Below are 13,190 nucleotides of genomic sequence, written 5' to 3'. Positions count from 1 at the left end.
TTCTTGGCTCGGCTCAATGGCCGCGGATTGGGAAGGACGGGCCATCTCAAGTGGATTCCTTTCGGTACTCTAATCGCTAACGTTTCTGCATCTTGCATCATGGCAGCGCTTGCTACCACTAGAAAAGCGGTACGTATCTCTCAATGAAATGAAAGTCGTTGATTTCTATGGGGTCGGTGCTTGGAAAAGCAACTTCGTACTCGAGAAAGAAAAGCTGACAGATGTCGTAATCTGTTTTGTCTCAGGTAAATACCAGGAATTGTGACACTATTACAACCGGAACACAGCTCGGGTTTTTGGGGTGTTTGAGCACGGTGTCGACGTTCATAGCGGAGTTCACTGCAATGAGAGAGAGCGCGCGCCCTTATAGAGCATACGCTTACGCTTCCCTCACTATTTGCTTGTCATTTGGCTTGGGAACCCTCTTTTTCTCTGTGCCTGTTTGGACCAAAGGTTACAATTAGAAACCAATGGCCTCTCATCATAGTGAATGTGAAAACCCGAAAATCCACACCACAAAAATCCTTTGATATCGCTTTCCAGCAGATTTATTTACACAACCGATTTATTTACACGGGTTAGGCTGCGTGTTAATTCATGATAATTGTAAGCACAGTTAAATTAATGTCATAATCATATAGAGGTTATTATACCATTTATCATAGAGAAGATTGAAATCTATGTTTCTGGCTTCTTGCCATGTTTGACAACTGCAATTCGACGTGGTTGTTTGTCAATTGTCCGCAACCTCTCCGTCCAAGAATGACTCCCCACCTTAAGTCTCCGTCTTGGTTGTTTATCAATTCAAAAAGAAACAATTAAAATTACTTAAGTCTCCGTCTTGGCTGTTTATCAATTGAAAAAGAAACAATTAAAATTACTTTCGGCAAACGGACAAAAGCTGCTATGATAGACCAGTTTGGATTGTACAATGTTTAATTCCCTACTTAAGGGGTGAGTAGACTGTAAACATGTCAAGATTACATAGGAGTTCATTTATGATAATTGTTGGGAAAAGGATTGGTCAATGTGAGATTTTTATTCTTTACCAGCAAATGTTGTAACCATATGGCTCTTATAAATATTGTAATCGAATAAATTTAAATTCTCTATCTCTATCTTCTTGCCGTGTTTCATTCATTCCTTCTAGTAATTTACTTTAAAATTCAAACACATGCACTTGCTCCGTCGCTAAATATATAGTTATGTACTTCAACGGCTAGACTAAAAACACCTGTAAGTTTTTTCTCTTCTAAATTATGTTAGCTCTTCTTTGTCAAACTCAAGTACCTCCATTGGAAAGGAAAAACAAACAGAAGAAGATGAGACCAAAGTCACGTACGAAATGTAAGCTCCGGATTAAGTAGGTTTATGAAACCGTACACATCTACACAGACAAACGACTCTAGTTCGATAGAAGAGCTTCTCAAGCTCCTTCCATAAAATGTTGACACGTTCGATTATACAAATGATAGGTTCAAAAGTCTTGATCACGCTAATAAATGAAGATTTCACATGTACATTTCTGGTCCAACAAAGCCCCCATTTAACCACAGCAAGAGCCACAGGCAGGTAAAGAACCTGCGGAATCCAACACAAAAACCATTGTGGTAAGAAAATATGACGAGAGAGACACACAAAAGAATTTAAGTACTTCAGAGTCGAAACAGTTCTTACTATGGTCAGTTCGTAGACTGTCCAAACCACGAACATTGTCGAGCCCACCGCGGGGTCCACGTGGACCGCCGGGACCACCGCCTCCTGGGCCTCCTGGCCCGCCACCATCCCACTTCTTTGCAGAACCTGACCCTTTCCCCTTTCTATAGGCATCTGATTTTTCCATCTACCAAAAAGAAAAAAGAAAGAAAGAAGTTATTGCAGATTCTGAAGATGAAGTGAACAAGAGCATATGATAAATACAAAGGAATGGAGAGAAGCACGATATTTACCGACAACATGGTTCCAAAAAACACGCCGATGAAGTTAACAATGGACCAGAAAAAGTCGGTGATTGTCCTGAGTCGCCATATCGATCGCTTAGATCTCACAACGCCTACACATACGACACTCAATTTTTCAGCCAATGCAACTTAGCAATGATGCAAGAATGTGCAGTAACTACCCAAATATGACTAAAAAGACTGGATTTTTAAGTTAAGCGAAGCAATTGAGGTATGAAACAGCTAATGGATTGGTAGTGAAGTCAATTGAAAAGCTCAGCTCAAGAATGGAATCAGGAGAGAGAGAGAGAGAGAGAGAGAGAGAGAGTAGGAATCAGGAGTGAGGAAACAGAGACAGAGTTTGCTCTTGAGCTCGCGCTGGTACGGTCTGCTTGGATACGACCAAGCATGGACATATGGCCTCGCCTGAGCTCAGAGGTTGGGCTGACCCGAGCTTGGGCACTTGGCACACTCTGCTTGGGACTGAGGCCAATCCGAGCACAGGTGTTCGGGATTGGGCTCTTGGGTCCGAATGACTTGAATGGTACGGTCCACAGTTCTTATTTCTAGGGCTCAGGTCATTAGGCCTAGAGACTGTCCCAATGGACAAATGATCCCAATCGATGAAAATAAAGGAAGACACATTTCTAGCTTAATCAAGACTTGGAATGAGCCGGTACTAAAAGCGAATGATAGGAGAAACATCTCGGGACACTTAATTCTTGAACAATATCGGGGTTCCAAGTAAGATTTAGAGGCATCTAGTTCAGGAATATATATAGAGAAAAAAAAAATGCTTGATAGCTAAGCTTACTCTTAAAATATGCTATACTTTAAAGAATGACATTCAATTAAAGCATTGAAGACAAAGCAGACAACCAAACTTCATATTCCACAGTTCAGCAACACATTATCAAGTTCTCATCGAACCACTCTTCAAAGAGCACAAGACACATGAAATTGACATGACCCACTAACTATTTTAACAATTCCTAACAAGGCAAAAAACCCAAGAAAAAAAATAATAATAACGACAACAAAACAACAAATTTTGATAAACTACAATGGAACATTAGGATCGATGTCGTTATAATCGCCGAGAACATAGGCAAAAACAAGTTGGAGCTCAATCAAGACGAATCTTCAACAGAAACCCTCAATCTAAAACAACAAGCTGACGAGAAAGAAAAAAAAACACACTGATTTCCAAAAATACCGATCCAAATGAGAAATTGAGAGCAATCCGAGAGACTAACTCATCAAAAATATAATACCAAGCATCAAATTTAGAATCAATCCACTGTAATTCAGCGACACGGTCATTTCGATCTACACGTAATTAGTGGTGAAAATTTGATGAGAGACAAAGAACGAACCTCCTTCAACGTAAGGCATTCTGTGTAAGTTCTCTTTCTTCTTTTGTTCTCCAAAGTCTTCGTTCTGGTGTCTTCTCTCCCATTTTACCGCTCCTATATACCTCAATATATATACTTATCTGCGGAGCAGATTACGTGTTCCCCTCCTTGTGATTGGCTATTGCTTTTCCAGCTCAACAAAGAGGACACGTGGAACTTTCTTAATTAGTTGTCAATACTTTTATTTATAAATTTTAGATTAAAATATATTCAAATGCCTATTTTTTATCTTTTACCAAGCAGTATACCCCGCGTGTTACAGCGGAATAATTAATATATTTTAGTCTGTAAGAAAAAATATCTGAAAACATATTAAAAAATATTTAGATTTAAAAAAAAATTAATTAAAAATTTTTTGGACACATTTTTATCTTACTGATTAAAAAAAAATTCAATACGAATGAGTAGTACTTATGTTTTAGGGTCCAATCTCAAAACAAAAAAATCATTGTTTATTGAAGAGTGAGTGATTTGTGTCTAAAGATCATCCTCTACTTTATATATATAATATAATTTCAAATATTTCGTTTTTTTTCTTCTAAAACCTTCAATCCAATGCGCTTTTGCGAATACAAATAGGAGCATTCATAAGAGAAATTTCATTTTGTAGACCTAAAAATTATCAAAATATCAAAACTAGACTCATTAGTTTAATAATATCCGAAATTGGACTTTTGGACACTTTCTGGACAAAAATGCCACTGAAAGTCCACACACACACACACACACACACACACATATATATATATATATATATATATATATATATATATATATATATATATATAAAGCATTGGATTTTGGCGGAGTTCATCAGATTTTTACAGAGATTTTGGGTTGAAGGTCATCGGAGAAATCCGATGAGATTCATCAGATTTTTCCAAGTTTTTTTAGAAACTCTAACTATGAAACCTTCCCAAAAACGATGCGAAACCCCCAAAATCAAAACTGAACACAGACCCAAATTCATAATAAAAAAACGGGGCGTTGCCACGAACCCCACGAGCTCAACGGTGAGGTCGACCACCGAAAGTTGTAATCCTAGCGCAACCAATTCGAAGGTGACAAGACTTGTGATAAAGAGAGAGAGAGAGAGAGAGAGAGAGAGAGAGAGAGAGAGAGAGAGATGAATAGGTTTGAAATGAGAGAGGAATAGGGGTTTTTTTTTTAATTTCATGGGTATTTTATCCAAAAATATCTAAAAGTCAAATTTCATATATTATTAAACTAATGAGTCTAATCTTGATATTTTGATAATTTTATGTCTACAAAATGAAATTTCTCTATTAAAATCCATTATAAACATACGCATTTTATTTTTCCTCCCTTATAGTCATAATTTTCGAGCGAATACAAATATCGATGTTCATTACAGCAACGCACATCTTATTTTTTCTTCCACATAATCATAATTTTCGAGCTCAAACTTTGTTACTGTCTTTCATAAATAAAAGAGCGAATGTTATTTCAATTTGGCTCTTTACAATTATATTTTTCTTTAATTGTAATCAAGTCCTTATCTGACTCCTAAATGCATGTCAAACACCAACATCAAAACTTATAACTAATAATATTCAATTGATTAAACTGACAAAAACAATGAATAATTTTATTGTCAATACTCGAGTTTATAATACTATTTGCATAAAAATAAATATGATACTAATGTTCGAGTTAGAGTTAATATAATTATAAATAAACATTCACCGTAATAAGCAGCATGGCAAAAATATATTTGATAGATATATCATTTATGGACGGATAATCCACTAATAAATTAAAAGAGTAAAGATAAAAAAAATTATCATTTACTTATTATTAGTAATTACATATAACAGTCTTACCTATGAATACGTGTGGGCAACTCAAAAAACAAACCCTGCCAATATTCACTAATTTGTAACACACTGATATCGGTCAAACTAAAAGAAATGGTCTAGAAATCTTATGCTGAGCACGTTGACTTTGCTCCGCTTGTATTTTCCTTTGACCAATCAATGAGGTCTTTTTTTCCCTTCCTCTTCTTCTCAACTGATCTCTAGTTCATCTTCCAAGCAAAAAAGATCTCTAGTTCATCTTCATCCAAACAATTACTCTACCAACTACCATCTATATCCAAAAATGGCTCCAAACTATCAAGAGATCCAAAACTACACGTACTGAAACCAGAATGCAAAAATACCACATGATTTCTCACCAAATACTCAATACCAGCTTTTCAGCCTGGCTAAGCTTGATCACTTAATTTATTTATATTTAATGATTTTATGACTCAATAACTGTTTAGCCATTACATTTTTCCGCTCGCTGGCCCATCTTTCGAACTGTTCATATGTTTCCCATTCTTTGCTCTCTGTCTCCCAATCCCATACACCATCCAATCTCGAACCGTTTTCTTGAATTCGTCTTCTCGACTCTCGAACCTCCTGCCACCCAAAAACGCATATGAGATTTTAAGTAGCCGAATATTTCTTTTCCCAATTGGGTCTTTTGCTTTGTATGATATAAATAACCATCCAACGCATCTATAATGTCACGCTCTTTCGTTTAAAGTTGCTTGGAACCGAAGCATGATCTCTAGCTAACTTCATTTTTTACAATTATTTTTCGGTCATTCCACATCAGTGGTTTACAGAGTAGAATGGAAGCGAGAGTCCAAATCAAGCCTCTCAATAAATCATAAAGTTAATCATGGTATAACATGTTTTTGTTATACAGATTATGAAGAAAATGGTCTAGTAATTTATGAGATATCAGAGTCTACATGGTTGCTAATCATCACTATTACATAATCAACACCAAACTATGATAATTTACATAATGTACCAAAGAGATGTTTGCTACTTATTGCCAATCAGCGAGTTACTGAAACAATGAGAAAAATAAGCCTGGTTTAGGTCTCCTTGACCACGAGGCACCAAAATAACATGCCTTAGGAGTGCGACTTAAGAATGTTTACGAGTCATCATCGCAGTTCACCTTCAGCGAAAATAAATGAACGAGAAATATGTCACCGCTTTGCACTAGTTCATTTTAAGGCAGAAACTAAAACAAACACAAGAAAGGACTTTAAAAAAATGATCAACCACGAACTACTCTAGCCATGTATGACAAGAAAAACGAAATATTTTTTTATACCTCTTTGAAGAAAGACGACCCTTGAGAAAGACCGTCAACAGAAACTGAGCCGTCAACATATGAAAGAGGTTGCTTCAGAACCGAAAGCGCTGTTCCGATATCAAGAAAGCCAAAATCAACCATCCTCTTCAAAACTCTGGCTTGGTATGTTCTCCCTCTGTTACACAACATGACTTTTGTTGAAATATCTTTTGGTATTAGCTGACTGTTATATTTTCTACTATATAATCATCTTTTGATCCTATCTTATATTAATTATATTTATTTTATTTTCCATTTTCTCCCCTCATTTCAAGAGCAAGCAATTTCATGCCATTGCGATGTTAATCAGGACATCGTAAAACAAAAGGCATGTTAAAAAGAAAACAAAACTGAAATACCGGCCAGGATTCCTAAACGGTGACCGGATTTCCGGAGCAGGAATAATTCCGGCAAGCAGTGCACACTCGCCCAAAGTTAGAAGAGAAGGATTCTTTCCAAAATAGAACTTTGATGCTGATTCAATGCCATACATTCCATGACCCCAATATATCTGTCATACACACTAATATCTGTTACACAAATAAACTTTGCCTCCAAGCTTGTAAGTGGTGAAAGTTTTCTGGGCAACTGCCAAAAATTCTTATTTTCATTTTGGGGGTCTCAAGATACCAAACACGATGGGACATTAGGGAAATATAATTGGGATGGGATTTTGTGTAAAAATATGAGTGGTCAGTATAGTCACTCGTAAAAATAGTTAACATAAGCAAGTTTAAACAGAAACAGGAAAATGAAAATCTTCAGGGAGGGATACAGAGTTTACTTATATGACCTTGCTCACATAGCAGCTTAATATTCTCTGTTTCGACATTTTTCTCTCCAATGCGATTGACAAAACCATCTCGACCAGTTTTCTTGGAAGTGTTCTTTCGTTTCTAAGGAAAGCATTTTTAACAAGCTGCCAAGACAAATCGACAACAATAAATAAAAATAAGGAAAAGACAAAATCTCAACAAACATTATATTTAAGTTGTGTAGCAAACATTTAAATCAACTAGATCAAAATCAAGAAAGCATCCCATTTCGAGAAATAAATTTATCCACGTTATACATATATCGAACATCCATAACAAATAATAAAAAGCATGTAAGCCTTCCAGGGCCGATATGAAATAAAAAGTCAGCAAAAAATTAGCATAGGGGCAAAAAAAAAATAATATAATAAAAAAACTAGCTCTTATTGGTAGGGTATCACCTTAATAGAACTCTTTACATGACTCAAATTAAAGTAAATCCAACATATGCACCTTGAAAGCTCACAGTAGGACCTAAAATTACACTCAGATGGTTATATAAAAAATTGGATACAAAGAGGAAACAATTTGAAAACTTAAAAATCAAATAACTTAATGGCCATTCACAATACTTTACAAAAACAGCGTGACCACTAAACATCATCTAGGTCCTGAGATCTGCTGCGATGAGATATAAGAATAGAAATTTTGTGTTTCACTAGTCACGCTTTGGGATGAAGACTTTGGATGTGGACGCGACTCAGAACCGTTTCTCTCTGCTCCCTCGTCGATCATAGAAGCCTCAGTGAACCGACGCCCATAAAAGCGCAAGAATTGCAAAGCTTCCAGTCTCGGCTGACCTAAAGGCATACCTCCTTCCAACATGGTAACAACAGAAACCATATTAGGTCTCAGCACTGGCTCTTCGTGCACACAGCACAAAGCTACGCGCACTAACTTCTCCGCTTCTACACTTGACACTCGTCCCTCAAGTCGTTGGTCAACAAGCTCCAAGTACTTCCCTTGCTCATGCATCTCCAGCGCAAACAGAGGAAAATAAATTAGTCCCAAAGCCGAGGAAGAAGATGAGACGGCACCGCCACTGTTGCTGTCGTTCAAGCTATGGCTCTGCGAACGCGGAGAGCAATTTTTTCTTCCGCTTACGAGTTCCAGAAGCACCATCCCGAAACTGTAGACGTCAGTTTTCTCCGAGATTGCAGCATTAGTCAGCCATTCCGGGGCAAGATAGCCACGTGTGCCTCTCATCGTTGTGAAGAGACTAGATTGCTCGGGAGTTAGAAGCTTTGAGAGGCCGAAATCAGATATTTTTGCCTGAAATTGATCATGCAAGAGAATGTTCTCCGGCTTAATGTCGCAATGAATGATCTTCTGCTCACACCCACTGTGCAAGTATGCTAGCCCGCGCGCTGTTCCAAGGGCTATGTCAATTCTCTCTTGCCATTCCAGGACTGGTCCGCTGCCAAAAAGGGTTCGGTCCAGTGATCCACGGTTCATATACTCAAAAACCAATAAACGCTGCCTTCCTTGAGCGCAAAACCCTTTCAGTTTGACCAAATTTGCATGATGAACATTGCCAATGATTGCAATCTCAGCGCAGAACTCTTTCTTCCCTTGAACACCCGGATTGGTTATCTTCTTTACCGCTACAACGGTTTTATCGTGCAGTGTGCCCTTGTATACAGAACCAAAGCCACCTGCGCCAATCTGGATGTTGAAGTTGTCTGTAGCCTCCTCAAGCTCTTCGATGTCGAACCTTTTAGGTAAGCCAGGGATGTAAAAGGCATCCAGATCACCGGAGGAATACGATCTGGTATGCCCCAACTTTATCTCCTCGCTCCCTGAGAGTCTAAATCTTCTCCACAAAAGGAAGCACAGAGCTACCAAAAGAACGAAGCCAATTACTGGTAGAAGCACAAGAGCGGCAACGGGAAGATCGTCATTAACATCATCGTTGTTGCTGCTGCCATTTGATTGGCTGGGTACTACAAGAGCTTTAATAAAACCCATCATGTCACCATTCCCTGTGCTGCTGCTAGCAATAATGGACCCCAACTCATTCTCAAGCATGTAGCACGAATTGGATGAATTTTCATGGAAGATTCCCAGGCAGGAACAATTTCTTGAGCAGAAGTCTTGACAGTTTGACAAGTTAACACTAAAAATAGGCTGGGAGAAAGGAATGGAGAAATAGTCCACACCATACCCAAGCCTCATATACGAAATTTCCGATGATGAATTCGATTCCGTACCTTGATCAGTTGCGTTACAACCATTCGGCAAAGAATGAGAAATGTCATTGGGGGTACAGCCTCCGGACTTCCCGTGGAATCCTGATGGACACGAGCACGATTGGGAAGCAGATGAAGCAACTGAAGAACACAACCCAATTTTTCCACAGACATAAGGAATTTGACAAAGACTGGTTGGAGCAACAAATTCTTGCTTCATCGCAGAACCGGACAAGCTACTGACAGTAAACAGGCCAGAAGACTCCAGAGTGGCGATTCGGAAGTCAGATGGAGGCAAAGACACCTGAATCACAACTGCCGATCCGTTTCGGCCAAACAGAAAAAGACCTGTCCGGTTCACTGCCATATACTCAATTGCAAAATTTGAATTCGTATAAGCCGCGGTGGACATAGACAACTTCCAATATGTTTGATCATGCCATTGCAATAGTGCATCAGACTGAGTAATTGCAAGCCCATAATCACCAGTTGATAAATTGGTACTCCACCCTTGGCTATAAAGAAATTCTCCCGCACGCAAGCGTTGTCCAATCACTATCGTATCAGTGGGATAATTGAAACTCTCCCAAAGACTACTATTGGATTGATCAAGCAGCACAAGATTGCCCGTCTCCATCAGCCGCAACGCAGAAACCGGAGACCTTAACCGCGGGGTTGACCACCTAGGATTTCCTTCTTCATCGGCAATTCTAATTCCCTGGGCTGTGAGAGTCATTTTACCAGATTTGGAAATTGCATCGTCTCGATTTGCCGACCAGATGATGGTGTTTGACTTGGAGTGGATCACACATAAGTAGAAGCTGAGCTGTTGCGAGTCTGGATTCCAGATGGAGGCTTTAAACGTCTTGTTCCGAGAGGACAAGAAAGCTCCAAAATTATCGACAAACTGAAGGTGAGAGGCTGTGAAATTTGGATAGATGAATTCAATGGAAGTGAAGGCAGATACAAGAGTGAAGCTAAAGAAGATGATAGGAATCAACAATAAGGATCCCATGTAGAAATGCAATGGAATGGTTATGGAGAGAAAGAAACAATCTTGACAAGAGTTGGTTTTGGCAGGGAATAGAATTTGCCGGCTTTGGTTTATTCCGTTTGCCTTCTGTCACTGCATAGTTTATTTTGGCGTTGACCTTTCTCTCTCTCTCTAACCAACGTGATGTACAGTCGCTGACATGGGCTATAATCAAGTTTTCGTGCTAACATCGCTATAGAAGTAAAAAAAATATAAAATTTTGTGAAGGCCGGTCATACCTGAGAAAGTCTTTAAGGTTACAACCGTTTTCCCTACTTTTAAAGACTTTACCCTCTAGATGTCTTCAAAACCTTTAAAACCATTAATGACTCCCAAAGTTTTCAACTCTCAAATACATATTTTATTTCCATTTCTCATATTAGAATAAAGGGGAGTTTGAATAGAAAATATATAAAAATCTCTGTGACAGCATGAACTTACGAGATGTTACTTTATTCAAGACCTCTCTCTTTGTCCAGTTCCACGAATAAGACCCTCTATCGCTCTCTCTTTCCTTATTTTATGATTCAATTATTTTCCAGGGTCTAATAAAATAGACCCATTATTACAACTTGATCACAAATTCAAAAGTAAGAAGTCGGCTAGAAAGAAAAAGACAACCATTCATATTGCAAAAAAGAGGAAGCGTGTATTACTCTCTCAGCCGAGTAAAATCATGAACCCACTCCACTTCATTCATGTACACACACCCACATACACACACCCACATACACACGCAGACAAAATTTATAATTAAATATATGACGCCAAAAGTATAATTAAACAACAAATACTGTTTTTTGGGTAATCAAATTTCAATATCCGCATGTATTTTTTCTCAAATTTCAAGTGAAGACACGAGAATCCGTCAAACAAATCAAGCACAGTTTTTTTTTGTTCATTTTTTTCTTTTTCAGAGACGAAAGTGAATAAATACCCAATTAATTAGTGTATACATCCTTTAAGCACAATAATAATAATAAAAAAATTAAACAATTAAAGTATAACTTCTCTATCACAGCACTATAAATTAAACATATACGGAGGATCAAGTAAAATCATCAAACACATTGCGTGGATAATCTAACCTGCTGAGTGATGGTACTCCCGCCGCCGCGCGCGGAGAGAGAGACAACGGCCCGGGCGATTCCGAGAGGATCGACGCCGAAATGCGAGAAGAATCGTCTATCCTCGTACGCCACCACGGCGCTCCACAGATGCGCCGGGTAATCTCCGGCGGCGGCCTCGGCTTCGGCGGCGGAGGCGACAAGGCGGCGCCACCGCGAGGAGAAGTCCGGCAGGAGCACGGCGGAGGCGAGCCGGAGCGCGAGGAGCACGGCGGCGAAGCAGAGGAGGATCAGGATCTGGTTCGCTCGCGAGGCGAGGCTTGGAGGTGGCTGAGATAGTAGGCGCGGAGAGAGGGATCGTGATCGGAACGGTAATCGGAATCGGGACAGGTTCAGTGGTAGGCTGATCGGCGGTGGAGAGGTTGAGAAGAAGCGATCGAGCGGGTTAGGGTTAGGGTTTGGTGTGAAGGAAGAGTGAGAGAAGGGCTTTTTCGAGGGGATTGGTGAGTGGAGAAGAGGAAGAAGACGATGAGTCATTGATTGGAGTTCGTTGGGAGAGTGAAAGTGGTTTCAAGATTTTTTTTTTTTTTTTTTTGGAGGAGGCCGTCAAATCACAAACCAAAGACCGTTTACCGTTATTTTTGTTACATTTTGGTGGGCGGTAATTTGATTTTCAAGTTAATCTAAGAGATTTGATTAGAATACAAGTCTAATTCGAAGTTGAGAATCAATTTTTTTTAATTAATTAAATGAAGAGGTTGGTAAATTATCAGTCATCTTTTTAGGGGTATTTGTTCAATTATTTGAATAATTTTACTATAGTTTTAATTAAGAGTAATCAATTGGCATTTTATATATTTTTAATATTATAATTTAATTATCATTTTATTTAAGAGAATTGTCTATACTGTAAAGGTGGGTTTTATCTTGCTAAAAAAAGGTGGATTTTATATTTAGCTCAACATGTGTATATAGCTCAACTATTAACGCTATTTAAAAATAACCGTGAATAACATTCCAAAAAGTTTCAATACTACTCCAAAAACAAACACCCTAAATCAATTATATAACAAATCTAAATCAATTAAACCAATATCTCTCTCTCATACGTGATTGGGCTTGAAAGTTGCTAAATAAATGGGCTTATTCAAAGGCCCAAGTCATGGTGCATGTCGTTATTTTGGTAGCTAGCATTTTATCGTATGTTCTTATGGTTATATAAAAGTTATAAATATAATACGAAAGGGTATAAACATGAATTGAATAAACTTGATTTCTACTTTTAGAGATTGGTATTGTCCCAAGAGTACGAATAACGTAACGATGACGTAAAACTAGTGCTCTCATTTTAGAGCCTCACCATGATACTTGAAGACCTCGTTAATATGCTAGTGGTCATGGATGCTCGCTTCACCAAGCAGTTATAGGAGCTTTTCCACTCAACGGGTGAGGAGATTTCTCTGCTATCCGTACAATCGCGTCTCGAGCACGCATTAGCGAGCTACTCCGTAGATAGTGAAACTCATACCTTACCGGCAACACAACAAGATTTGAGTTTGGTCGTCTTCGACG

At 38.5% G+C, this 13,190-nt stretch overlaps 2 protein-coding genes and 1 pseudogene across 5 annotated transcripts; all 3 read right to left on the bottom strand.

The window, feature by feature from the left end:
* Positions 1-1,334: 1,334 nt before the first annotated feature.
* On the bottom strand, positions 1,335-3,400 carry LOC149391097 (uncharacterized). Its single transcript, XM_089620429.1, has 4 exons — positions 3,317-3,400; positions 1,950-2,053; positions 1,678-1,843; positions 1,335-1,581 (listed from the first exon to the last, which is right to left on the bottom strand). The coding sequence occupies exons 1-4, from the start codon at positions 3,333-3,335 to the stop codon at positions 1,547-1,549; spliced, it is 324 nt and encodes a 107-aa protein (XP_089476555.1). The 5' UTR covers positions 3,336-3,400; the 3' UTR covers positions 1,335-1,546.
* Positions 3,401-5,490: 2,090 nt separating this feature from the next.
* Positions 5,491-12,300, bottom strand: LOC149391095 (uncharacterized). Of its 4 annotated transcripts, XM_089618499.1 has the most exons (6): positions 11,640-12,300; positions 7,308-7,433; positions 6,874-7,025; positions 6,494-6,650; positions 6,287-6,334; positions 5,722-5,781 (listed from the first exon to the last, which is right to left on the bottom strand). In XM_089618499.1, exons 1-5 carry the CDS (start codon positions 12,153-12,155, stop codon positions 6,311-6,313), a joined length of 975 nt encoding a protein of 324 aa, XP_089474625.1. In that variant the 5' UTR covers positions 12,156-12,300; the 3' UTR covers positions 5,722-5,781; positions 6,287-6,310. The 4 variants fall into 4 exon arrangements, with proteins under 4 accessions (XP_089474623.1, XP_089474625.1, XP_089474626.1 ...); XM_089618497.1 differs by lacking the exon at positions 6,287-6,334 and having other exon boundaries at positions 5,491-5,781; XM_089618500.1 differs by lacking the exon at positions 5,722-5,781 and having other exon boundaries at positions 5,998-6,400.
* On the bottom strand, positions 7,468-10,533 carry LOC149391096 (G-type lectin S-receptor-like serine/threonine-protein kinase At5g35370 pseudogene; annotated as a pseudogene).
* Positions 12,301-13,190: the final 890 nt, after the last annotated feature.

The sequence above is a fragment of the Urtica dioica genome, chromosome 7 (assembly GCF_054948205.1).
Source record: "Urtica dioica subsp. dioica isolate 48M chromosome 7, U.dioica_male_clone48M_v1_H2, whole genome shotgun sequence".
Taxonomy (NCBI): domain Eukaryota; kingdom Viridiplantae; phylum Streptophyta; class Magnoliopsida; order Rosales; family Urticaceae; genus Urtica; species Urtica dioica.
The sequence above is the reverse complement of the archived record's forward strand: the minus strand, read 5'-3'. Positions and strand labels throughout refer to the sequence as shown.